General features: G+C 40.7%; 1 protein-coding gene across 1 annotated transcript; it reads right to left on the bottom strand.

Annotated features, from left to right (window-relative positions):
- Positions 1–449: 449 nt before the first annotated feature.
- Positions 450–26,974, bottom strand: LOC134358415 (ferroptosis suppressor protein 1-like). Its single transcript, XM_063070628.1, has 8 exons — positions 26,800–26,974; positions 23,621–23,736; positions 23,367–23,486; positions 19,963–20,055; positions 14,692–14,800; positions 9,790–9,942; positions 4,771–4,971; positions 450–604 (listed from the first exon to the last, which is right to left on the bottom strand). Exons 1-8 carry the CDS (start codon positions 26,972–26,974, stop codon positions 450–452), a joined length of 1,122 nt encoding a protein of 373 aa, XP_062926698.1.
- Between the last annotated feature and the right edge of the window lie 950 nt (positions 26,975–27,924).

The following is a 27,924-nucleotide window of genomic DNA, read 5'->3' as shown; positions in this document are numbered from 1 at the left end:
GGATGCATCTCTAGTCCACAAAACCTTTATTCATGCTTTTTCATTTTAACGTTCTTCCATCACCGTTTCCGCTTGCAATTATACGCCCATGCTAAAAATGCAAAGTCCAGTGGTGCCAATTTTGAGCATGTCGGTTTTTCAGTTCTTAGTCTATGGGGAAAGGTTTAGGCTCCAACAAATTCCATCCTGCTTCCCAAACTGAATAAAATTCTAGTTAATGTTAATTTTTAAAAAATTGGACAAGGTCTAGGAATTTTAAACAAGCGCAGATTTATGCCTGCATACTCTGGCCCAAGTGTCTCTGACCTTTATTATATAACGCAAATTTTATACGTATATAAAATTTAGAAGGATTCAGGGAAAAGGATATAAATATTAGGCACTGGGTCACTGAATCAGACAGCCTGGAAAGGGAGAATCTATTTATATAATGTAGGGATTAAATTCCATCAGTCTGGCATCTTTTGGCCCATTTTTTTCCAGCTTGTTTTAACCAGTAGGTCCTTGCTCTTGACATAAGTAACAATTAACTTCCCAACGTTGCAGCCACACATCTGACCAACGCCATCGTTCCGGCCCATTGTCACCATCATGTAAGGAGCACCTAAGATCAGAGAAGTTTACATCAATCACCAAGGTCAGGAAAACAAATGACTTATATTATTCAGTTTCTTTTTGACGTTCTATATGCAGAGGCAGCTATGATAGATCCAGGATGGTTCGAACAAAAGCAAGAGTGGGGATGACTGGAAGAATTGGATCAGCCATGATTGAATGGCGGAGCAGACTCAATGGGCCGAATAGCCTACTTCTGCTCCTGTATCTTATGGTCTTAAGAAAAGATGGAAGGTGAGATGGAGTGTTTATGATCCTCAGATCCTGAAATGAGAATTAATGTTGGTGTATTATCTCATATTCTCATGGGACATAAAAGTAGACCATTCTGTCCATTATCTGTGCTGGCTCTCGGAGTTTCCCCCACCAATCTTATTTCCCTGCACATCAACTCTGTCCAGAATTTCCTACTGCCCACTTACACCAGGGCCAATTTCCATTTGGCAATTAATCTGCCAACATCTTACTGAGGTTAGGAAGAAGTCAGTTCATGTGGTCAGAGAGAGCTTAAAGACTCCACATAGATTGCACCAGAGGTCAGGTTCAAACTGCTACACCTTCATATCTTCCAGGCCATAAGCTGGTTTTTAGTGAACATCTTCCTAAACACAGCCAGTGTTGTCTGTTGTCAAGATAGTTTTGCAGGGAAAACTGGGTGGCACTGTAGTGTCGCTCTTAGCATAATGCTATTACAGTGTCAGTGACCTGGCTTCAATTCCCACAAGTAAGGAGTTTGTACATTTTCCCCGTGACTGTGTGGGTTTCATCCAGGTGTTCCATTGTCCTCCCTTTCCTACAGATGTCGGAAACCCAAAGCCACACACACAAAATGCTGGAGGAACTCAACAGGTCAGGCAGCATCTGCAGAAATGAATAAACAGTCAATGTTTTGGACCAAGACCCTTCATCAGGACTCCCTATTTTGATTGTTCTTCAAGCAGCAAAGAAAATTCTCTCTAGTAATTCATTCACTGCTAAGTTCACAAGCTTCCTGTCACTGCAAAGTGCAATTTATTCACTTACCCTTTATGGCAAAACCACAAAGAGTTAAATTTTTTATATGCCTGAAATCTATCGCACTATTTTGGTGTACTGCCACGTACAGTGTATAGGAACTGCACACTAACAGGCTGTGGCAGGCCAAGCCTTCTGGGTAGCTCCTCGGTCTCAGATAATGTAGATTCACCTTGCTCCAATGCCTTCACTAATATCTCCTCAGTTTGGATGGTCTGTCTTGCTGCCTTGATACTCAAAGTATCACCATGGCCTAACAAGAGCAGTTATTATTATCAAGAGTGGAAACATAGAACATAGAACATAGAATAGTACAGGCCCTTCGGCCCACAATGTTGTGCCAACCCTGAAACCCTGCCTCCCATGTAAACCCCCCACCTTAAATTCCTCCATATATCTGTTTAGTAGTCTCTTAAACTTCACGAGTGTATCTGCCACCACCACCGACTCAGGCAGCGCATTCCATGCGCCAACCACTCTCTGAGTAAAAAAACCTTCCTCTAATATCCCCCTTGAACTTCCCACCCCTTACCTTAAAGCCATGTCCTCTTGTATTAAGCAGTGGTGCCCTGGGGCAGAGGCGCTGGCTATTCACTCTATCTATTCCTCTTAATATCTTGTATACTTCTATCATGTCTCCTCTCATTCTCCTTCTCTCCAAAGAGTAAAGCCCTAGCTCCCTTAATCTCTGATCATAATCCATACTCTCTAAACCAGGCAGCATCCTAGTAAATCTCCTCTGTACCCTTTCCAATGCTTCCACATCCTTCCTATAGTGAGGTGACCAGAACTGGACACAGTACTCCAAGTGTGGCCTAACCAGAGTTTTATAGAGCTGCATCATTACATCGCGACTCTTAAACTCTATCCCTCGACTTATGAAAGCTAACATCCCATAAGCTTTCTTAGCTACCCTATCCACCTGTGACGCAACTTTCAACAAAGGAAGGGGAAAGAAGCCAGAACATGAGATTTGTGATCACACTCCTTCTCATTTATTATAATGGGTAGCATGGTAGCCTAGTGGTTAGCACAATGCTTTACAGTAACAACGACCCAGGTTCAATTCCTGCCACTGTCTGTAAGGAGTTTGTACATTCTCCCGTATGACCGTGTGGGTTTCCTCCGGGTGCTCTGGTTTCCTTCTGCCATTCAAAGATGTACCAGTTGGTAGGTTAATTGTCTTGGGATTAGGCTGGGTTTAAATCAGGATTTGCTGGGCGGCATGGCTGAAAGGGCTGGAATATCCTATTCAGCGTTGTATCTGGATAACTAAATAAATAAATTTCCAGTGCAAATAATCAATGTCTGTTCATATTTTGCATAGGGAAATTGCTACCCAATTAGCAGCTGTTGAAATAGTGGCTGGTTTTATTAATCCTGAGGCAAATTTATTTCTGAATTAAACCAACTATCTAAGCACAGAAGGGCAATTCAGCCTGAAAGCATCCAGGCTTCCTGTCTTACACCCACATGAGGTAACGTATTTTCACCTCTTCCTTTCCTACTGTATCCAACTATGTTCCTGCCTCAGATCCAGCTGGATTCCTCACTGGTGCCTTTATTCCCTCTTGTTCCATGGTTATCCTTTCTTTTTCTATCTCTGTAAACAAGCATCCCAAACTTTGCCAAAACCATGTGCTCTTCACCCATCATCTCCAGTACTCTCTGACTTAGAATGGCTTGTTAGAGTCACTTCTAATGTTCTTATTCTTATTTATAAATTCCCTCTGTGGCCATACCTCTCCCTACCTCTACGCTCCTTTTGGCCAGAACACCCTCAGTGGCCACTTTATTAGGTGCACTTGTACATCTGCTCGTTAATGCAAATATTTAATCAGCCAATCATGTGGCAGCAACTCAGTGCATAAAAGCATGCAGATATGGTCAGGACAAACATCAGAATGGGGAAGAAATGTGACCTAAGTGACCTTGACCGTGGAATGAGTGTTGGTGCCAGATGGGGTTGTTTGAGTATCTTAGAAACAGCTATGTCCTGGGATTTTCACACACATTAGTCTCTCGAGTTTACAGACAATGGTGCAAAAAAAAAGCGGTTTAGTGAGTGGTGGTTCTGTGGGTGAAAATGCCTTGATAATGAGAGAGGTCAGAGGAGAATGGCCAGACTGGTTCAAGCTGACAATAACTCAGAAGACCATGCAATGCAATAGTGGTGTGGAGAAGAGCATCTCTGAACCTTGCAGAGGATGGGCTACAGTAGCAGATGACCATGCACATACATTGAGAGGCCATGTGGTTTAATCAGTTTATGCTCCCCTTCCATCTTCCTTCATCTAAAGCAGGGGATCCTAACCTTATTTATGCCATGAACCCATGTCATTAACTGAAGCATCCATGGACCCCAGGTTGGGAACTCCTGAACATCTATCAGCAAGCCCCTTCTCCTGTGTATGCGACTTTGAACTCCACGTTCATGCATCCATACTTTTGCCCATCGACTCCGTGTCAGCATGAACCACCCATTGACACTAATCCCATTTTCTATTCTCCCCACATTCCCATCAACTCTCCCCAGATTCTACCATGCACCTATAAACCAGGGCCAATATACTGTGGCCAATTAACCGCACAATCTGCATATGTTTGGGATTTGAGAGGAAACAGGAGCAGCTGATGAATGAGAACGTAGAGTGAATTTTCAAACTCAGTGCAGGCAGAAGTCAGGAAAGAAAGCATGTCTCTGGCACTGTGAGCCACTTGCCCAGTGTGCACACTATTCTGAAATGATTCCAAGTTGAATTTCTCGGTGACTGTTACCCTGATGGCCTCTGGTTAAGCTCTTCCCCACAAGATAAAGCATTACCTCTATATCTAGTCTATCAAAATGTCGTATTATTTCAAAGATGCTTGGCTTTCTTTTATCATACCAGCCCAGTCTGTTCATCTATTCCTGATACATATTCCTTTGTAAACCTTCTTACCTTTTCTGCAACCCCTACATCCCTGTGTACAATGTGACAACCAGAATTGTACATGGTCTTCCAAATGTTGTCTAAGGTTCGAATAAATTTTGCGTAAATAATTTCCCCGTACACTCTCACGAGCAATTTTGCCGTATAAATGATGCTATATATATGAAAGTTGTTTTAATCTTTTGGAGTTTGTTTCTGACGTATCTACCTGGTTTGTATAGTTCCATAGGTTCGTGTTTAAGGCTGTGGATGATATTTTTCACGCACGCAATTGCTTGGAACTCAGCTGTGTAAGCTGATTTATGTTCATTCACATGCGCGCAGTCTCCTATTGCAAAAATGACCTTCGTTCCCCTCACGTTCAAATGTTCATCGACTATTATTGCATCATGTTCAGTGAGGTTACCTTCTGTTGACAGAAAAACAGAGTCATTCAAATCACACCTCTCATAATCCCCATCCTATTGTAAATCTTAACGGTTACTAATCAAAGGTGGGGAGTGGAGAGTGGGGAAATTTGCTGAGACAGGCACTGTGAATATTCCAAAAAAAAATCAGCCAGGCTCCTTTAAACATGCATGATCTAAACTAATACGAGGAGTGATTGATAGGTTAGTGGCCTAAGGTAGAAGGAGTCAATTTTAGAAAACCTAGCATATTTATTTTTCAACATAGTCCCCTCCTACATTTACACACTTAGTCCAGTGGTCCCTTCTTTGTAGAAGTCAGCGTCTTGGACCTCCAGTAAGTGGTCCACAGCAGGGGTGATTGATAAGTTCATGGCCTAAGGTAGGAGAAGAGTTATTAACTTCAAACTTTCTGCGTAATCACTCAAAGAGTTGAACTGCAGGTGCACGTAACGAGAGCTGTATAACTTATTTCCTTCTACCTTAGGCCACAAACTTATCAATCACCCCTGCTAGGAAAATCTCCCTCTGCATCTCAGTAAGAAGCTATCAGAATCAGAATCTGGTTCAATAACACTGGCACAGGTTGTGAAATTTGTTGTTTTGTGGCAGCACTGCAGTGTAATACATTAAAAATCTGTAAATTACAGTAAGAAAGATCAATGTGTGTATACTGTATTATATTTCTTATTGTATTGTATTGTCTGAATTAAACTGCAGCTGCCATTTCTCTGCCCAGATTGACAAACTGTCTATATCCTGCAGTTATCCTTTGACTACCGTCCTCACTCCATGAACTTTTTTTCCTGTCATTTCAGACTTACTAATCAGACCACATACATTTTCTTCCAAATAATTTCCATGAATTACAAACTACTGAGGTTCCAGCACTGATCCTTGTGGAACACCACTGGTCACGGACCTCCAGTAGGAATAACACCCCTGCACCATTCCCCTCTGTCTTCTATAGCCAAGTTAATTTTGAATCCAATCTATCAAGTTTCCATGGATCCCCTTTGCTTTAATCTTCTATCTCAGCCTGACATTAGAGGTGTGTAAGATGATAAGAATCATTGATAGATTGGACAGCCAGATACTTTTCCCTAGGGTGTAAATGACCAATATGAGGGGCATAACTTTAAGGTAATTGGAGGAAAGTATAAGGGGATGTCAGAGGATAGGTTTTTTTTACAGAGAGAGTGGTGTGTACATAGGGGTGGACGTAGAGGCAGATACATTAGAGACATTTAAGTGACTGTTAGATAGCACATGGATGATAGAAAAATAGAGGACTATTCAGGAGGGAAATATTAGATTGATCTTGCAGTAGGTTAATCTGTTAGCATAACATTGTGGGCTGAAGGGCCTGTACTGTGCTGTAACATCCTATGTTCTATTAGGGGCCTTGTCGAAAGCTTTATGAAAGCTCATGTACGCAATATCCACTACCCTGCCCTCATGAGTTATCTTTGTCACCTCCTCAGAAAACTCAATCAAGTTAGTAAGACGTGACCTCCCCTGCACAAAGCCATGGGGGTGTAGCATTATGATTGTTAGAAAGCAGAAGCAGCTCTTTATCCCATCAATTACAGTATATAATGGCTGCTTTATCGATATAGACAACCCGTTTCAGACCTACTTCTCACATTCCCATGTGTTTCCAATATAACGTGAATGTTAATGTTATCAGTAGCTTCAGACTGAAATGAAAGACAGAGGTGGAACTGCAGCCCCACATACCCTAGCTAATCAGACTTAACAAAGGACACTGTTAGTCTCAATTCCAAGAACACTAATTGTGTAGGGTTATTGGATTGTTTTAATTGGTTGGAGAGGGAATAACTTTTGTATCTTTAGATAGAAAATAGAGTCACAAGGCAGACCATTCATTCTCTGTGTCCTCCTCCGTCTTCTCTCGCAAAACTTCCAACCATCTGGGACATCTTGTTTAAATTGAGAATGATCAGACTTGGCCCTTTTGACGAGCAATCAGTATCCCTGAGCTTAACTAAGCATCTGAATCTCTTGCAAAAATCTGTTCTTTAGCTAGACTGGTTTGAAAGGAGCTGTAACGACCTGAGCCACCATGACCATATTCTTGAATAACAATGATCATATGTCCGTGGGAACACTACCTCACTATTGTTTTATTTCTATTTAATTTAACTATATATTATATATATACTGTATATTCCGGCGTATAAGCCGACCCCTCATTTTCAAGGTTGAAAAAGTGACTTTTTCATGTTACCCTTGTATAAGCCGACCCCTTTGACCCCTTTTGTAGAGGTTTTTGATCTAACCAGAAAAGATCACAAGATCCCGCATGCCGGTACTCAGCTTTGCCGGATCCGGAACCTGGAAATTCTGTGAACCAGTACCTGCTAAGAAAACGGGCCTACACATTGTAGAGCGTTGTAAGCGAATTCTTAATAAATAAATCAGGGAGGGAAATTTTGGATTAGGTCTCCAATGGCAAAGAATCCTCTGGAATGTAACCCCCGTGAAACCATTTAGAGCCCATCGTAATCTCTTTAAAACATAACCCGGGATCAGTACGGGTACTCAGTAATGAGTTTGCAACCACCATATACAAAAGATTAAAACGAATGCGATATGATGCTGGCTTCAAGCTGAAGGTTGTTGATTTTGCTAAAGGAATGAATAATTCTGCAGCTGCTAAGGAGTTTAGTGTAAACGAGAAACAAGTGAGAGAGTGGAGAAAGGCAGACGACACGCTGAGGGAAATGCCAAAGACGAAATGTGCAAACCGCGGGAAAACATGCCAGTGGCCAGAACTGGAAGAAAAAGTTTTAGAGTGGGTGAATCACCTGCGATCGTCTGGATACATTGTTACCAGAGAAATGATTCGTGTTCAAGCATTAAAATGGGACAAAAAAACACCGTGAGGTCAGCAAAAATTTCAAAGCTACGCAAAGTTGGTGCACCCAATTTATGAATAGAAGTGATCTTGTGTTGAGACAAAAAACAAAGATTGCTCAGAAAATTCCCGCGGGGTGTTTTTGTTTACGTCCAAGAACGCTGCTGGATGGGCGAAGCGGGTTAAAGAAGTGTGGCGTCAACGTCCCGAAGGTTTCGGGAAGGAAAAGTCGCTACTTGTCTGGGACATGTTCAAAGCGCACTTGTCAGGTGAGACAAAAGCAGCATTGAAAGCTGAAAATATGGACATTACAGTCATCCCCGGTGGTTTGATGTCCGTGCTCCAGCCACTAGATGTGAGTTTAAACAAACCATTCAAAGAATTCATATGTCGACAGTGGAACGAATTTGACTCAAAAACAGCCAATAAGTACGACCTGTCTTCCGTGTATTCATTTTTCCAAAGTTGGCACCTTCTGTATAAGCCGTCCCCCTAATTTTAGGACCAAAATGTAGGGCCAAATTCTCGGCTTACACACCGGAATTTACGGTAATATACTGTAATTCACAGTTTTTATTTCTATATTATGTATTGCATTGTACTGCTGCTGCTAAGTTAACAAATTCCACGACATATGCTGGAGATATTCCTGTTAACTGATTCTGATTCTTAACTCTAGAAATTCTAAGCTATTATTGTTTGAGGACCAAAAATGGAAATTTAACACCCCAAATTTAATATGTCAAACTTTGGAATTATTCTTAATGAAATTTAAACACACAAAAAGTATACCCGTTTGAATTTGCTGCTATTACATAGAGAAACAATAAAGATTTGACAAAGTTTCCTTTTCAACTTCAGAGCTGCTTAGATCTTGATGGAGTAATTCCTCTCACGTGGTTATGGTATAAAGGCAAATTGCATGCAGCTAAGACTCTTTATTTTAACAGTAATAGCCAATGTTCTCCAGCTTTTATCTAACTACATACTACTGAAGCAACATTGAGAGTGTCCTGACCAGCTGTATCACCGTCTAGTATGGGAATTATAAGGCATCTGAATGCAAGACCCTGCCACGGATTGTGAGGACTACTGAGAGAATCATCGAGATCTCTCTCTCCCCCCCCCCCCCCATCCAGCACCAAGAGTGTTGCATTTGCAAAGCCCTCAGCATTATCAACGACCCCTCCCATCCATCCCACAGTATCTTTGACCTTCTACCATCAAAGTCCAAAGTAGGTTTATTTATGAAGTACATATATGTCACCATAGACTAACCTAAGATTCATTTTTCCTGTGGGCACATTCAGCAAATCTACGGAATAGTAACTACAACAGGATTTGATGAAAGTGCAGAAAACAACAACTGTGCAAATGCAAATATAAATAAATAGCAATAAATAACGAGAACATAGGATAATGAGATAAAGAGTCCTCTAAGTGAGATCATTGGTTGTGGGAACAGTTCAATTATCCCTTTTATTCAAGAGCCTCATGGTTGAGGGTAGCCACAATATAAGAACAAGTATCGTTAGGCTGGGTTTAACAGCTTCTACCCCCAGGCTGTGAGACTTATGAACACCCTGCTACCACCCAGTACACGTTCTTTATGACAGCGCCAGTAGCATTATAATGTTGTATATTTAACTATATGCTGTATATGCACGGTATGTCAACTTGTATGTCTACAGAACTATTATCTGTTAATATTCATGTGTTAATTTTATTTTATGTGCTGTATGTGATATATGTACTGTGTTTTGCACTTTGGTCCTGGAGGAATATTTATTGCTTAGTCGTATACATATGTATGGTTGAATGACAATAAACTTGAACTTGAAATTTGCAAGTGTAAATGGAGTATGTATCAAATGAAGAACAGAGATTCAGCACAAACTGTATGACTGAGGTAACATAACACATCATAATTAGAACTTACGGAGTGCTTTGACATATGCAGATGAATTAATCTTTATTCCAGTGCAACAGATAACCATATCTGTTATGATCTCTTGCCCCTTGTTTGTCACCACTTTAATGTCTTTCTGAGCCTTATTCAGAACGAGTTCTGTCAGGTTATTGACTTTATGTCCTTTTGGAAAGAACAAATGCAAAATATGCCATGATGCCGATTAATAATAATAATAAGTTATTTATAGAGCATTTTTCTTATAGGCGATGGTTTCAAAATGTTCAAAGTGGTTTATAATGGGATGAAGTTCAAACATGAAAATAAAAGACAAAGATATGTTAGTTAAAACCAAAGTTAAATAAATAGATTTTGAGCTGGTGTTAAAAAGTGTTAACTGAGTCTGCAACTCTTATAGTTTTAGGTATTGAGTTCCACATTTTAGGAGCCTAGTCCAAAAAAAAGACGTGCCAATTATCTTTTGAGCGAGATAGTTTAAATTTAAGAGACTGGCGGAAGACCTGAGAACTTGAGCAGGATTATGAACTGAAAGTGATTCTGTGACGTACTCTAGTCTCAGACCATTCAGAGCTTTAAAAACCAGTTAGAAACTTTAAAAACAATCCAAAAGACACAGGAAGATTGCCAGACAATCATGCTTCTCGTAACCAATTGTCATTTCCTCAAACCAATAAAGATGAAAATTACTGTTGAGATAGGTGGTCTCTCTGCCATTGAGAGGCTGGATAAGGGTCCACAGACATACACCAGGTTGCCACTCTAGTAGGTATACCTGTACACCTGGTCGTTAATGTAAATATCTAATCAGCCAATCATGTGCCAGCAACACAATGTATAAAAACATGTAATCATGGTCAAAAGGTTCAGCTGGTTTTCAGACCAAACATCAGAATGGGAAAGTGACTTTGACTGTGGAATGTTTGTTGGTGCCAGACGGAGTGGTTTGAGTATCTCAGAAACTGCAGAACTCCTGAAATTTTTGGGCAGAAGAGGCTGTGAAGTTTGCAACAAAAAACATTGAGTGAGCAGCAGTTCTGTGGCTGAAAATGCCTTGTTGATGAGAGAAGTCAGAGGAGAATGGCCAGACTGGTTCAAGCTGACAGAAAGATGGCAATGACTCACATAAGCACATGTTACAACAGTGGTGTGCAGAAGAGCATCTCTGAATGCTCAGTATGTCGAACCTTGAAGTGCATGAGCTACAGCAACGGGAGGTCACTATCATACGCTCAGAGGCCACTTTATTAAGTACAGGAGGTACCGAACACAGAGGCCACTGAGTGTAACTTTCTGTCAGCTCAGATACATATGATAAACGTATCATGCAGAAGCATAAAGCAAAACCTGTATGGTACTCCCAAGAGGGAAGGAAGACTTGGAGATGGAGATCTCCTTCATCCTTGGCTTCTTGTGAATATCTAGTGGTGGCCAGTTTTAAGAGTGGGGTGCCAGTGGGAGAAAGATGGAAAGAAAGTCAAAGTCAAAATAATTTTTTTGTCCAAGTACATAGATGTCACAATATTCTACCTTGAGATTCATTTTCTTGCAGGCATTTACAGGAACATAAAGAAATACAATAGAATTTATGAAAAGTATAAATAAAGACTGACAATCAACCAATGTACAAAGAAGACAAATTCTGTAAATAACAAAATGCTGAGAACATGAGTTGTTGAGTCTTTAAAAGTGAAGTTGTGGAATCAATTCGGAGTTGAGGTCAGTGATGTTCCCTGTGCTGGTTGAGAAGCCTAATGGTTGAGGAGTAATAACTGTTTCTGAACCTGGTGGTGTGGGACCTAAGACTCCTGTACCTCCTGCTGATGGTAGTAGTAAGAAGGGTGAGTGGCCTGGATGGTGGATGTCCTTGATAATGGTGGCAGTGGTCCTCGTAAATGTGCTTATTCGTTGTTCAATTGAACTCCCTCAAAAAATTCTGCAACAGCAGTTTCATGGGAATCTATGTTTGATGGGTGGATTGGGAATTTGTAATGGCTGTTTAATGGGATCTGGCACAACTAGACACAACTATAAACAATTTTATAATGGGAATAGTTCGTGAACTCTGAACCTCTGAACTACAGGGCTAAAGTGAAGAAGATGTATTTCCATGTATACTTTTGTTTCCTCTCAACCATCAATAAATCTTCAAGTTGCACATTCTACTTCTTCTCAAAACTGTGTTACATAGAAACATAGAAACATAGAAAATAGGTGCAGGAGTAGGCCATTCGGCCCTTCGAGCCTGCACCGCCATTCAGTATGATCATGGCTGATCATCCAACTCAGAACCCTGTACCAGCCTTCCCTCCATACCCCATGATCCCTTTAGCCACAAGGGCCATATCTAACTCCCTCTTAAGTATAGCCAATGAACTGGCCTCAACTGTTTCCTGTGGCAGAGAATTCCACAGATTCACCACTCTCTGTGTGAAGAAATTTTTCCTAATCTCGGTCCTAAAAGGCTTCCCCTTTATCCTCAAACTGTGACCCCTCGTTCTGGACTTCCCCAACATCGGGAACAATCTTCTTGCATCTAGCCTGTCCAATCCCTTTAGGATTTTATACGTTTCAATCAGATCCCCCCTCAATCTTCTAAATTCCAACAAGTATAAGCCTGGTTCATCCAGTCTTTCATCATATGAAAGTCTGCCATCCCAGGAATCAATCTGGTGAACCTTCTTTGTACTCCCTCTATGGCAAGGATGTCTTTCCTCAGATTAGGGGACCAAAACTGCACACAATACTCCAGGTGTGGTCTCACCAAGGCCTTGTACAATTGCAGTAGTACCTCCCTGCTCCTGTACTCGAATCCTCTTGCTATAAATGCCAGCATACCATTCGCCTTTTTCACCGCCTGCTGTACCTGCATGCCCACTTTCAATGACTGGTGTATAATGACACCCAGGTCTCGTTGCACCTCCCCTTTTCCTAATCGACCACCATTCAGATAATAATCTGTTTTCCTATTTTTGTCACCAAAGTGGATAACTTCACATTTATCCACATTAAATTGCATCTGCCATGAATTTGCCCACTCACCTAACCTATCCAAGTCACCCTGCATCCTCTTAGCATCCTCCTCACAGCTAACACTGCCGCCCAGCTTCGTGTCATCCGCAACCTTGGAGATGCTGCATTTAATTCCCTCATCCAAGTCATTAATATATATTGTAAACAACTGGGGTCCCAGCACTGAGCCTTGCGGTACCCCACTAGTCACTGCCTGCCATTCTGAAAAGGTCCCGTTTATTCCTACTCTTTGCTTCCTGTCTGCCAACCAATTCTCTATCCACATCAATACCTTACCCCCAATACCGTGTGCTTTAAGTTTGCTCATTAATCTCCTGTGTGGGACCTTGTCAAAAGCCTTTTGAAAATCCAAATATACCACATCCACTGGTTCTCCCCTATCCACTCTAATAGTTACATCCTCAAAAAATTCTGTGAGATTCATCAGACATGATCTTCCTTTCACAAATCCATGCTGACTTTGTCCGATGATTTCACCGCTTTCCAAATGTGCTGTTATCACATCTTTGATAACTGACTCTAGCAGTTTCCCCACCACCGATGTTAGGCTAACCGGTCTATAATTCCCTGGTTTCTCTCTTCCTCCTTTTTTAAAAATTGGGGTTACATTATCCACCCTCCAATCCTCAGGAACTAGTCCAGAATTTAAAGAGTTTTGAAAAATTATCACTAATGCATCCACTATTTCTTGGGCTACTTCCTTAAGCACTCTGGGATGCAGACCATCTGGCCCTGGGGATTTATCTGCCTTTAATCCCTTCAATTTACCTAACACCACTTCCCTACTAACATGTATTTCGCTCAGTTCCTCCATCTCACTGGACCCTCTGTCCCCTACTATTTCCGGAAGATTATTTATGTCCTCCTTAGTGAAGACAGAACCAAAGTAATTATTCCATTTACTTGGAACATTTATTTTTATTTATTTAGAGATACAGAGTGTAACTGGCTGTTCTGGCCCAATGAGTCACAGCACCCTTTAACCTGCCTATTTAATACTACCCTAATCACAGGTCAATTCACAATGACCAACTAACCCATACATCTTAGGCTCTGGGGGGAAGCTGACATGGTTCATGGGGAGAATGTACAAATTCCTCACAGACAGCGCTGGAGTTGAACTCAGAACTCCCAAATGCCTCAACCTGAAATAGCATCACGCTAAACACTACACTGCCATGGCACCCTGCACCCATTACGTGAAGGGAGAAAGTATTTCCTAAGGGCAGATAATATGCTATATTTCATTAAACCAGGCTCTACACTTCCCTTTAAAGGACAATGATTAACATTTCTCCATTTTATACAGAACTGAAATGGGGATTGATGATTTTACAGATATAGATAAAGTAAGTGTGATAAAAATAACTAGCATTTTTTATTAGATGTTTTCCATAAAGGGAAACACCTAACGGCTAAAGGGATTGGGGGTATGGAGGGAAGGCTGGTACAGGGTTCTGAGTAGGATGATCAGCCATGATCATACTGAATGGCGGTGCAGGCTTGAAGGGCCGAATGGCCTACTCCTGCACCTATTTTCTATGTTTCTTTGTAACACAGGAGAATAGCAGTTAGACTCCTATTGTGTTATCATGTAGACATTTTATTATATTCATTCTGTTAGCTGATCTGTTATCTTCAAGGTCCATCGTTAGGGATTCCACCATCCAGAACGTGCCCCCTTCTCATTGCTACAAACAGGAGGGAGGTACAGGAGCCTGAAGGCACACACTCAATGCATTATCATGTATTGCATTATATTGCTGCCGTGAAGTTAACAAATTTCATAAGGTATGCTGGCGATACGCCGATTCTGATTCAATCTTCCCGGGAAATGACCACATTAACTGTACACTATGCTATTGATTGATATGACATTACCTAAAAGAAGGTGGACCCCTTTATTCACCAGAATTTCTTTTACTCCTCTCCTAACACTGGGTAAAACTTCAGAATCGCCAAGAATATAAGTGGAATGAATTAATGTCACCTGGAAAGAAATATGAATAAGAGAGGGTTAAGTGTGTTAAGCAAACATTGCCCAGTTTAATTTCCTACACATCATGTTTGTAGTCAACATGTTTAATGAACTTGAAGTGAATTTTCACCTGATAATCAGCAGAACTAGTCAATAAGGCATTCAACACAAAACTATGCAGAGGAAATTAAACACTGAATTTAAGCACATTTGAATTTCAGATTTTATTTTGCTGAGAACACTGCAGAAACTTCAAATCTGAATTAAAATGTTGGAAAGTTACTTGGGCATCTCTTGGGGAAGTTCAGTTTTTATGCAGAGAGCGGTTCAGATCTGGAAGGGTCTTTTGGGGTAATAATCACCACAAGCAGCATTCACAAAATTAAATAAATGTCCACAATTTTAACAAGAAAGAACATGATTAGAACAAAAAAAACAATGTCAATTTTCGTGCAAAGTTATCAAGATGATCATAGTGTTGCTAAACAAGTTCTGCCGGTTGGTTCAGAACCAAATGGTTGAAAGGGAAGTAGCAATTCTTGAGCCTAGTGGTGTGGAATGACAGGCTTCTATATCTCCTGCCCAAAATTAGCTGGTTCTTAGCAATAGAAACGGATTAAAGGGTGAATTTTAGCTAAGACGAGGCCAGGGGGCTCCAGGTAGTAGGAGTAGGATTCTGTGTCAGCAGCAGGACTCAATGCTTGCAAGAGATGACTAAAATAACCATATGGAAACCAGAATTAGTCACTTGAAGCAGCAGGCAGCTTCTCCAGAAACAGTGGCTAATCACAAAATAGAATAAATCCTGTTTTAAAGTCATAACATGGACCATATGGCAGAGTGAAATCTGAGATCATTGTTGTTGACAACTTCTGGTCTGGAGCTATAAAGGCTAAAAATGTTTTCATTTGGCAGGCCTGGAATTCTCCACTGTTGCTGCCGTCTACACCAGCCCTCCTGGGCTGATCATGTGAGCCGGACAAAATCCATCGGGGTGCCACAGACTGCTACGAGGTTTGGGAATTAAAATCATTCTCTTTGGCTTATTAATTTAAAACTGCTGATAAAATTCTCCAAGAATTAAAAAAATTGTTCCTTAATTTGTATTTTAGAACATTCAAAATAACTTAGAAAGAAATTTATAGCTTTGTTCATTTGTTAGGTTTTTCATTTAATTTCTTCAGATTTTTCCGCTTGCTTTGTGTGTTTCAGAGGGAGTATTTGAAGGATTTAAATATTTAATTGTTCTGTGTTTGTGGTTATGATTTCATTGGCTGTTGAGCCTTTCACTAACTTTATGGTCAGGGCTCATATTTTCCAGTACATGTGATATTGTGCGTGATACAGAGCACTGATTGCCCACAGAGCTTCACCATTGAAAATCAATAAAATTACTCGAGTCTGCACTTTTATAACTAAGAACAGCAGTGAGCTGAGGGTATTTGCTGCCGACTGCAAATTTCACACATGAGTTTCATTTGCTGGATGCAATTAGAGAACAAGTGCATTTAAAATCTGCATCAGTGTTTACTCAGTCCGTCCCACACTCAGTGTCAGGTGTCTATAAGACAAGTACACCTGGGTGCTACGGTTGTGTAGCGATTAGCGCAACACTTTTATGGCTCGGGCTGTTGGTGCTCGGAGTTCAATTCCGCTGCCATCTGTAAGGACTTTGCATGTTCTTCCCGAGATTGCATGGGTTTCCTCCGCGTGCTCCGGTTTCCAACCACAAACCAAAGACGTACCAGTTATAGGTTAATTGGTCATTATAAATTGTCCTGTGATCAGGCTAGAGTTAAGTAGGTGGGTTGCTGGAAGTACGTGTCTTTCGGGCAATTTAATAGGATATCAGAACCTCTGTCCTGATAAGCTGTAGCCACCCCATATAAACAGAAAACAAGTTAACAAAGAGGTATTGTCATGGAGTCATAGAGCACTACCTCACAGAAGCAGGCCCTTCAGCTTTTGCAGTTCATGCTGTCCCAATCTTCTACCTAGACGAACCTACCTGCAACTGGACTGCATCTCTCTATACACCTCTCATCCATGTACCTATCCAAACTTCTCTTAAATATTACAATTGACCCCACATCTACCACTTCTGCTGGCAGCTCATTCTACACTCACACCATCCACTGAGTGAAGACGTTCCCTCAGGTTCCCCTTGAATATATTGCTTTTCACTCTAAGTTTATGACCTCTAGTTCTGGTCTCACCCAATATTCACTTTCCAAAGGGTCACAGTTGTTGGTGATAAAGTTAACCTTTTAACAAATATTCTTTTGCTGTAAACAAGAACCAGTCTCCAGTTCTTGATATAAATTGCAAGCAGTAATCTGTTTGAAGTTGAACTTGGAACTTGTTAGCATGTTCTTCTAATTTGTAAGAATTGTATCAGTGTTTGCAAATACTTTGTAGTTTGTAAATCTCTTGTCATTTGGAAATATTTCATAAATTAGACATTCTCTGTGGGTGTTATATATGTGTTAAGAACTATTTGTCTAAAGTTAACTGTATATCATTAAAAATAAAATATACTGTTTTAAAACGACTTCCTTAGCTGGAAGTATCTCCACTTTGTTTTGGGGTGGGACCTATGACTCAAGCAGTGGGTTGGCAGCTAAAACTTTGCCTCAGAGACTACACAGGGAAGTAAGCTGGTCCTTGAAGAGTAGGGAGATACAGTATAACCTCCCTATAATGAGAGCACACCTCTCGAAGTCCAACCTTGTGAGAGGTGGAAATGGGTAAGGCCGGCCAACAGGGCTCTGGTGAAGCTGTATAGGCCAATCCCCTGTACAGTGGATACAATGGATCACAGAAACATTGATGAACTCCAACCATGCAATCGACTCTGGACAATGGAGACAGAAGGTCATCAATAATATATGCTCCACTGGGAACTGAGGGCCCAAGAGGAAGAAGAAGAAGATGAAGAATAGTGAGGGTATTGGTAAATATCTATATCGGACAGGGCTTAAAATCTTCTTCTGAGTTTCAGGCTTTGCGGCCAGGGAACCCAATATCATTACAATACGAGGGATAAAGCCTACATGCCTTCATCTTATCTATACCCCTGATAATTTTGTTTACCTCTGTAAGATCTCCCGTGCTCCAGGGAAGAAACTCGTGACCTATTCAATCTTTCCCTATAACTCAGTCCATGATGGAACTGGCAGAGTCTGCGGCCCTCTACGGCCTCTTTTGATCTTGTGCGTTGGAGCCTCCATTCCAGGCAGTGATACAACCGGTCAGAATGCTCTCCAAAGTTCAAAGTTCAAAGTAAATATATTATCAATTTTCATATATATCACCATATATAACTCAAAGACTCATTTTCTTGTGGGCATACGCAAGAAATCTATAGAATAATAACTATAACAGGATCCGTGAAAGACTGCCCAACTAGGGTGTTCAACCAGAGTGCAGATGACAACAACTGTTCAAATGCCAAAGAAGAAGCAATAATAATAATAAATAAATATGTAATAAATATCAAGAACATGAGATGAAGAGTTCTTGAAAGTGAGTCCATGGTTGTGAGAATGATGAGGCAAGTGAAGTTGAGTGAATTTATCTCCTTTGGTTCAAGAGCCTGATAGGTGAGGGGCAGTAATTGTTCCTGAACCTGGTGGTGCTAGTCCTGAGGCTCTTGTACCTTCTTCCTGATGGTAGCAGTGAGAAGAGAGCATGTCCTGGGAGGTAGGGCACATCTATTTGCTGGAGTCTTTGGCAGTATATGCCAAATCCCGCCCAACTGCTGATGAAGTAGCCGCTGGTATGCCTTCTTCTGGAATGCTTTGAATTTCAGATGTTCTGCTGTAGTTTAATTAATGCTATTGTTCTCTTTGTCAGTAATGCAAACACCTGAGGACTCATATATGATGGCTGAGGTCCAGGGGTGTAGTGCTAGCCGGAGCGCACCGGCGAGCGTCCAGCACATCTTTAAGGAAAAAGCTGAAATAAACAAGGTACCGCCCAGGGTGATTTGAGTATCTCAGAAACTGCTGATTTCCTTGGATTTTTACGCACAACAGACTCTGGAGTTTACAAAGAATGGTGCCACAAACAAAAAAGCATCCAGCGAGATGTTTTCGCTCACAGAACAGCCACTAGCTGGATTTTTTTTTGTTTTTGGGACCATTCTTTGTAAACTCCAGAGTCTGTTGTGCATAAGAATCCCAGGAGATCAGCAGTTTCTGAGATACTCAAATCACCCTGGGCGACACCTAATTAATTAATTCTGCTCCTATGTTTTATGATCTTATGAACTACACTCATTCTACTTCTGGTGTTCCCACAACCAAAAATCTCATGTTAAAGACTCTTCATCTTGTTATTTCATGCTCTCATTATTTATTGCTATTTATTTATATTTACAGTTGCACGGTTTCTTGTCCATTGATTCTGTTCTACAGATTTGCTAAGTATGCCTGTGGGAAAATGAATCTCAGGGTTGTATGTGGTGAATTGTATGTACTCTGATAGTAAATTTTACTTTGAACTTTGAACTTTGAAACAGGGAACCAGGTATGTGAAATTCGGGGAAGGGAAAGCAAATGTATCGCTCCTTGTTAGACAAACAAGGATCAAAGTTTAAACCTGATGATAAACACAAGAGTTTCTGCAGATCACACAGTATTTATGGAGGGGAGTAAGTGTTGTGTATTTGACATTTCAATAATATTTGAATAGTCTTGCATATATATTGTTCAATTAAATATTCTTGTTTGTTTAAATAATTCATTATGGGTTATATGTAAAAATATGTTAATTGCATGCATCTTCACACTACCACGTGATACGTGCACACCTCGCTCAAAGTAAACTCAGTTATACCCGTATTTTCGGACTCCCATCTTCATTTGAATTAATTAAATGTTTTGAAGTTACAAAACATAACAGTAAACAGTCGATGTTTCTCACCAAGAATCTTCATCAAAACTAGAAAAGGCTCATGAAAGCCTTTGTTCAGAGTGTTTCTCTCTGTACTGAAGCAGAGAGAGAGGAAGGGAAAGGGTTGATCTAAAATATAAATGTCACTGTGGGCAGCACCCTTTAAATTAGGACAGACAAAAGTACCAAATTTCGACTGAAGTATCTACCACTGCTTACTGGGCAGCAGGTCATCAAACAGAAAACATATTTGAAACTTCTATTCATTGCCAAATTACCTCTTTTTTGGGGTAGTCGGTTTTGATCTCCGCTGCCAATTCTACACCGGCAAGCCCGCCTCCAACTACAACAATTGTGTCAGCTTTCTGAATCTATATGGAACAACAAAAAGAATGGATTGGGTTCATATAGTGCCTTTCACAACCTTGGTTGTCCGGTTAAGTACAGTCTCTGTGGCCAATTAAATACAGTCTCTATATTAATGAAAGAAATACAACAATCAGGTAGCATAAATATTAGTGTGATTATTAATAGATCGTCTCTTTTTTACTGATGGTAGTTTCGAGAGACATAATGGCTGAGACACCTCTGCTTTTGCCTAAATATCAGGCAAGGAAACAGAAGAAGTTTCTGTTTAATGCCTGACCCAATAACAGCTCTCCTTCAATACTGGAAAGGACCACCAGCCTGAGTAAAAAACCCAGTTGAGTCAGACAGTCATGGAGCGTTACAGCATAGAAACAGGTCCTTTAGTCTGTGCCAAAGTGTCATTCTGTCTAGGCCTTTTGACCCACTCCTGAACCATAGTTCTCCATACCCCTCCCATCCACGTACTTATCCAAACATCTCTTACATGTTGAAATCAAACCTGCATCCACCAATTCTACTGGCAGCTTGTTCCAAACTTGCACGACCTTCTGAGCAAGGCTCCCCTTAAATACTTCACCTTTGACACTTAGTCTGTGACCTAGTCTCACCCAACCTCAGCGGAAAAAGCCTGTTTGCATTTATCCTATCTCTATCCCTCAAATAATTTTGTATACCTCTATCAAATCTCCCCTCCTTTTCCTGTGTACCGTGGTAATAAAGTCCTAACCTATTCAGAACCTTCCTTATAAATATGTGAGGTTTGAGCCCATAAATGTCTGATTCTGAAGCCAAACTGCCATCATAGCGACGTAGAAAATATTTGGCTTATCAGACCCATGTCATCTCCAGAAAATTAAGTCCCAATATCCCATTTCGGCCCTCTCCTTATTTCCCAGTAACCTTTGACTTAGATACACAATGTAACAGAGTAGATAATCAGCAATACATAAAACAGGACAAGAATAACCAAAGAGATGTTATTAAGAACTGAATTCAATGAAACTGTGGCGTGAATCAAAACTGTGGCGTGAATCACACAGTACATATATTAAGCACAGCAGGGAACTACCTTGCGTATTTTATACCCATACTTCATATATCATCACCCCATTACAAGTTGAATTTAAACCAGCCAATTATGAAAATATATTTTTAATGTTTTTTTCTGTTTCAGAGGCTGTTTAGTGTAAATTAGGACTGTAATGTTAGCTTTGTTAAGTTATTTAGACCATAAATATAGGAGAAGAATTAGGCCATTTGGCCCATTGAGTTTGCTCCACCTTTTCATCATTGCTGATCCATTTCCCCTGTCAGCTCCAATCTCCTGCCTTCTCCCCATATCCCTTGATCACTAATCAAGGATCTATCGACCTCTGCCTTAGATATACCTAAAGACTTGGCCTCCGCAGCTGCCTGTGGCAACGAATTCCACAGATTTACCACTCTCTGGCTAAAGAAATTCCTCCTCATCTCTGTTCTAAAAGGATGCCCCTCTATTCTGAGGCTGTGCTCTCTGGTCTTAGACTCTCCCACCATAGGAAACATCCTCTCCACATCCACTCTATTGAGACCTTTCAACATTTGATAGGTTTCAATAATGTCACCCCTCATTCTCCTGAATTCCAGTGAGTACAAGCCTAGAACTATCAAATGCTCCTCATATGACAAGCCTTTCAATTAAGTTATTTGGGGCAAAGAAACAATTAATTATGGATTGGTTTGGCAACTGCTCTGCCTGAGATGGCAATAAACTGCAGGGGGATGTGGGCTCAGCTCAGAACATCACAGAAACCAGTCTCCACTCCATAGACTCTGTCTACACTTCCTGTCTCCTCAGTAAACAAGCCAACATAATTAAAGACCTCACCTTTACTCTTCTCTCCTTTACCCCGATATGAAAGCCTGTGAACATGCCCCCCCAGGCTCAAGGACAGCTTCTGTCTCGCTTTTATAAGACTATTGAACAGATGGATTTTGACCTCATAATCTACCTTGTCTTGGCCTTGCACCTAATCATCTGCCTGCACTGTTCTTGCTCTGTAACTGTTACACTTTATTCTGCATTCTTTTATTGTTTTTCCCTGTACTACCTCAATGCACTGATGTGACGAAATGATTTGAATGCATGATACACAAAACAATTATTTGATTGTACCTCAGTACATGTGACAATATAAACCAATTTATAAAATTGCATTTTGAATTCAAGTAGATTTAAGTCAGAGTACTAATTTTCTAATTTTGCAGAGACAGATTCACCTGAGGAAAATGCTTCAAAACAAATCATTCCACCAAAACGTGGTCAGATGAGATGCATATGCCATCAGCCAAATGAAATTGACTCAAGATACAACCAAATTAATTCTCAAATTGTTAGAGAATTTGGCAGTGAAAATACCCAAATATCAGTTGTGTCTTGGTGAGAACAGAAGGAATTAATCTCTTAGGAGGTTCAGTGAATGGGACTATTGACAATAAAAACCGGCCTGTGTAAAGATTCTATAGCCAGTATAAGATGGTGCTGGCAAGTGACAACTCATTGTGTGCAGGAACTCTTCAAGTATTCCCATTCAGGATTATTGCTGTTGGAACCTACGGCCACAATCATGGGTATTTCAGTAAGCAGGAATGTTTTAAGGCATTTAATATTGATTCTCAAAATCGGCAGTCTCTGGACTACAGATTCAATTTGAGAGTGTGGTTGTCCCTTTAAGAAAAACAAAACATATATGTTAGTGATAAATGCAAATTTACACCATCAAGGACGTCTTCAAAAGGTGGCATCCATCATTAAGGCCCACACCACCTAGGACATGCCCTGGTCTCATTACTATCATCAGGGAAGAGGTTCTGGAGCCTGAAGGCACATACTCAACATTTTAGGAACAGCTTCTTCCCTTCTACCATCAGATTTCTAAATGGACATTAAACCATGAACATGACCTAACCATTTTTGCACTACTTATTAATTTTTTTAATATACTGACTTCAAGTGCAAATTTATTGTCATCTGACTGTACAACCAAACAAAGCAATGTTCCTCTGGACCATGGTGCACCCACAAAACATGTATCATACAGAGCACATGAACCAAAATATTACCACAAATAAGTTAATAAAATATCATTCAAAGTGCATGTAGTACGCTGCATGGGTACTTTTTCCAAACAACAAATTTCATGACATATGTCAGTGATAATAAACATGATTCAAATATATTCCTTCCTGAGGGGTGACAGTGGAATGGAAGGCAATGGGTAGATTAGAATGCACACCAGATCAACTGCTAGCCTACACATACAGTAGGTATTACCTCCTTTACCAAGTCTTCGTACATCTGGATGGCAGTCTCTCTACTAACTGGTTCAATTAACTTCCCAGGAAAGGGACCTGTACTTCCAGTTGCCAGAATAAGGTACGAATAATGTATGACCTTCAAAACACAAGAAAAGGCAATGTGTTCGTGAGGATTAAAACTCTAAAATGTGCAACAATTAGCTTAAAATCCAAATATATATTTGACCTAGTTCCTTATTAAGGAGTCAGAAATATATATTTTTTATTTACCTCTCCATTTTCCATGATGACATCTTGGTCTTTCAGATCAATAGCACTGACTTTGCCTTGTTTGTAGTTCGCTTTGAATGTCGGATCATATGATATGAATGTTTTCTTAGCAAATCCTAATTAAAAATATGTATGACAGCAAGTGGTATGAAAATATTAGCAACATGAGGTACAGGAAGGAAAGGTATATAACCCATCAAAATTATCCCTGCACAAATACAGCTCACAAAAACTAAGCCATTGAGCATAAAGGATAGGCAGTTGAGCTAACATCAGAGATGGTCATTGCCGAGGACTTGTGTGATGTGACTGTTACCCATCACTGATTTGCCCAAGCTGGAATATTGTGTAGGACCTACCACATGTTGTCATGGTTCTTACTACAAAGGATGTGCTAACATTGGAGACGGTTCAAAGGACGTTCATGAAAATGATTCCGAGATTGAAAAACTGCTCATGTGAAGAGTGTTGGCTGTCTCTGGGCTTGTATTCACTGGAATTCAGAAGAATGAGAGGTGACCTCATTGAAACCTACTGAATGTTGAAAGGCCTCGATAAAATCGATGTGGAGAGGATGTTTCCAATGGTGGGGAAGTCCAAGACTAGAGGACGCAGCATCAGAATAGAGGAGCATCCTTTTAAGGTGGAGATGAGGAGGAATTTCTTTAGCCAGAGAGTGGTAAATCTGTGGAATTCATTGACAATGGCAGCTGTGGAGGCCAAGTCATTGGGTATATTTAAGGCAGAGGTTGATAGATTCTTGATTAGTCAGGGCATGAAGGGATACGGGGAGAAGGGAGGAGATTAGGGTTGAGAGGGAAAATGGATCAGCTATGGTGAAATGCAGAGTAGACTTGATGGGCTAAATTGCCTAATTCTGCTCCTATATTTTATGGTCTTATGGTCTAAGGGCCTTGGCAAAACCACACCTGGAGTACTGTGCACAGCATTGACCCACTTACATCAAACATTCTGTAGACAGAAGCAGATGCGATTGTGGCTTTTAGGAGGCTTTTAGATAGAGACATGAATAGGCAGGGAATGGTGGGAAAGGGATAATATGTAGGCAGAGGAGTTTGATCTGGTATCATGTTCGGCACAGACATCATGAGGGGGCTAAATGCAGATTGGTGTGTCAACACCTCAGCAGTCTGTGTGTGTTGGTCAAGATTTCCAGCATCTTTGAATCTCATGTGGTGAAGGTAGATCAGTCATGTTCTTACTGAGGGCAGAGCAGGTACAAGGAACCAAATACACTACTATATACCAAATAACTTAGAAGAAAAGGCATCCCATACACCATTAATCTACAGGCCATGTCCATAAGACCTTAACCTATAGGAGCAGAATTAGGCCATTTGGCCCATCAAGTCTGCTCTGCCATTTCATCATGGCTGATCCATTTCTCTCTCAGCCCCAATTTCATGCATTCTCCTTTTAACCCTTCATGCCTTGACTAATCAAGAAGCTATTAACCTCTGCCTTAAATATACTCAATGACTTGGCCTCCACAGCTGCCTGTGGCAACGAATTCCACAGATTCACCACTCTCTGGCTAAAGGAAAATGGACAACCATCTATTCTGAGGCTGTGTCCTCTGGTCTGGACTCCCTCACCATAGGAAACATTCTCTCCTCATCTGAGGCCTTTCAACATTCGATAGGTTTCAATTAGGTCACCCCTCATTCTTCTGAATTTCAGGGATTACAAGCCTAGAACATCCATCGGTCCTCATATGGTAGCCCTTTCATTTCTGGAATTATTCTTGTGAACCTCCTCTGAACCCTCTCCAACGTCAGCACATCCTTTGGAATGGAAGGCTCATTCTGGCTCTTGGGCTATATATATATATATAGTGACTGTATTTTTTTTCACTGTTAATGTAACTATATATGCTATGTGCTATGTGCTGTTGGTACTGTGTTTTCCACCTTGGCCCCAGAAGTACACTGTTTCATTTTGCTACATTCACATAGGGTTGAATGACAATTAAACATGACCTCGAACCACTCCAGTTCCTATTCAATTTATTTTTATTTATTTGTTCCTTATGTTCTTCTTCCTATGAATTCTCTAGGGAATTCCAAATAGAATTGGACATTTTCATTTCTGGACTCAGGATGGAGGAAGGTTATTGGTGCAGCCGCTGAAGAAGATGAGGCTTAGGACAGAGGAATTCCTAAGCAGTGTCCTAGGGCTGAGGTTAGTGATTTCAACAATGACAGCTACTGAAACCATCTTCCTTATGTATATTCCACTCCTGTCAGTGGAAGATTTCCTTTTGCTGCCCATTGAGTTTGACTTGTCCCATCCAATCAAATTCTGTGTTGGTATCAAGGACAATCACCCTCGCATCCAATCAAATTTTGTGTTGATATCAAGGACAATCACCCTCACATCCAATCAAATTCTGTGTTGATATCAAGGAGAATCACCCTCACCTCACCTCTGGAATTCAGCTACTTGCTAGAATGTTCACCTTCAGACCCGTCAGAACTTTAATGGATATTTGGACCAATGCTTTGATGAGATCTCTGATGAGTCATAACTCAAACTGGGCATTAACCCGACATAACTAATGCCAATACAGTATAGGTTTCTCCACCCGTGGGAGTGGGAGGGGTCGGTGGGCGGGGAGTATACCCCTCAACAATGATATGCTAAGCTGAACTACTGGAGTGCCACGTGGGTGGCTATAAATACGGATATGTACTGAGTATAATGGAAACGTATGTAAAGGATGAAAAGTTATTGAATGGTTTATGGTATATATTTATTTTTGAATAAAGTATATTTTGAAATAAAAAAAAACTAATGCCAATGAATCTACCATAAGTGGTTTCATAGCCCCAAGTAACAGTATGACTCACAGTAAGATGGCAATAATGAGTTAAGATTTTTGTAAACACAAGAGATTCTGCAAATGCTGGAAATCCAGAGTAACACATACAAAATTCTCGAAGAACTCAGCAGGTCATGTATACTGAGTTCATGTTTTGAGCTAAGACCCTTCATCATGTCTGCTGAACCTCAGGACCTTTATTAGGACCTTTCCTAGAGATTTCCTCTAGTATTTTGTATGTTTTTTTGTGTGTTTTGCAGTTTATGATGATGTAGCCTTAACCATAACGAAGCAATTAATGCTGAAATTTCAGAACCCTTATTCTCCTTCAGTTTACCTTCCTGTACCGATGCTCTGAGAGCTCCCATGTTGTGGTGGAAGGCATACTTTATGTCAATTAGTGTGTAAGGGATCCTGTAGTTTGACAATTGTTTCGCTGCAGCGATCCCTCCAAATCCACCACCAACGATGACAACATGGTCATTGGTTCCGACGGTTAATTTCCCTCCCATTGCGTCTCTGTTCAAAGGAGAAAAAGTGGAAGGATAAAATATAAATTCAAGTCTTGCATTTATTGGGCAATTTCACAGCCTCAGTAGATTGTGAACAATTTAGAGCCAATCAAACAGTAAAATATTAAGCAGGGCAGTCAAATAAAAGCAGAATCAATCAGCAGGTCAGAAGAACCTGTGGGAACGCTAACAGAGTTGTTGTCTTGGGTTGGCCATCATTCATCAGAATTTCTATATCAGAACTACCTCCTGTAATTTCATATCTCTTTCCTAGTTTCCTCAAAACGTCTACATCAGAACTCCCTGCTGCAGTGTCATATCTCCTTCCAAGTGTCAAGGAACAAAGCTGCTCCACCTGTAACAGATTGGAGTTCAGAGACCAACCAGGTCTCATCACTTATGAAACGCAGTAGCATTATACTGTTCACTTTTGAACTTGTGTAGTAAGTGCATATTATGCAAAACGTTAGTTTTCTGGAATATATTTTATTATTTTTTAATTTCTTTGTGGTCATCATCATTATGTGTCGTGTCATATGATGTGGGCAATCAGGGTCTATGACCATGCTTGCTCATAGCAAATTTTTCCACAGAAGTAGTTTGCCATTGCCTTTTTCACAAGATGGATGACCCCAGCCATTATTAATACTCTTCAGAGATTACCTGGTGCCAGTGGTTGCATAACCAGGACTTGTGATATGCGGCCATCCACTTCCTGTTCCAGTGGCTTCACGTGATCGGGGGGGGGGGCACATCTAAGCAGGTGCTAGGCCTTGCCCAAGGGTGACCAGGCTAGAGAAAGGAAGGAGCACCTTACACCTCTTTGGTAGCCACGTATCGCCACCCCGTCGCCAATTTTGTGGTAATATATAGAAACATAGAAACATAGAAAATAGGTGCAGGAGTAGGCTATTCAGCCCTTCGAGCCTGCACCACCATTCAGTATGATC

The sequence above is a fragment of the Mobula hypostoma genome, chromosome 18 (genome assembly GCF_963921235.1).
Source record: "Mobula hypostoma chromosome 18, sMobHyp1.1, whole genome shotgun sequence".
NCBI lineage: Eukaryota > Metazoa > Chordata > Chondrichthyes > Myliobatiformes > Myliobatidae > Mobula > Mobula hypostoma.
This window is presented reverse-complemented; position numbering and strand designations above follow the sequence as displayed.

Coding starts and splice junctions, on each gene's coding strand:
- LOC134358415 (XM_063070628.1), bottom strand. CDS start 26,974: ATGGGAGGGAAATTAACCGTCGGAACCAATGACCATGTTGTCATCGTT. Junction 23,737..26,799: donor CAGAGCATCGGTACAGGAAG/GTAAACTGAAGG, acceptor ATTTTTAATTAG/GATTTGCTAAGAAAACATTC. Junction 605..4,770: donor TATGGAACTATACAAACCAG/GTAGATACGTCA, acceptor CTCTGATCTTAG/GTGCTCCTTACATGATGGTG.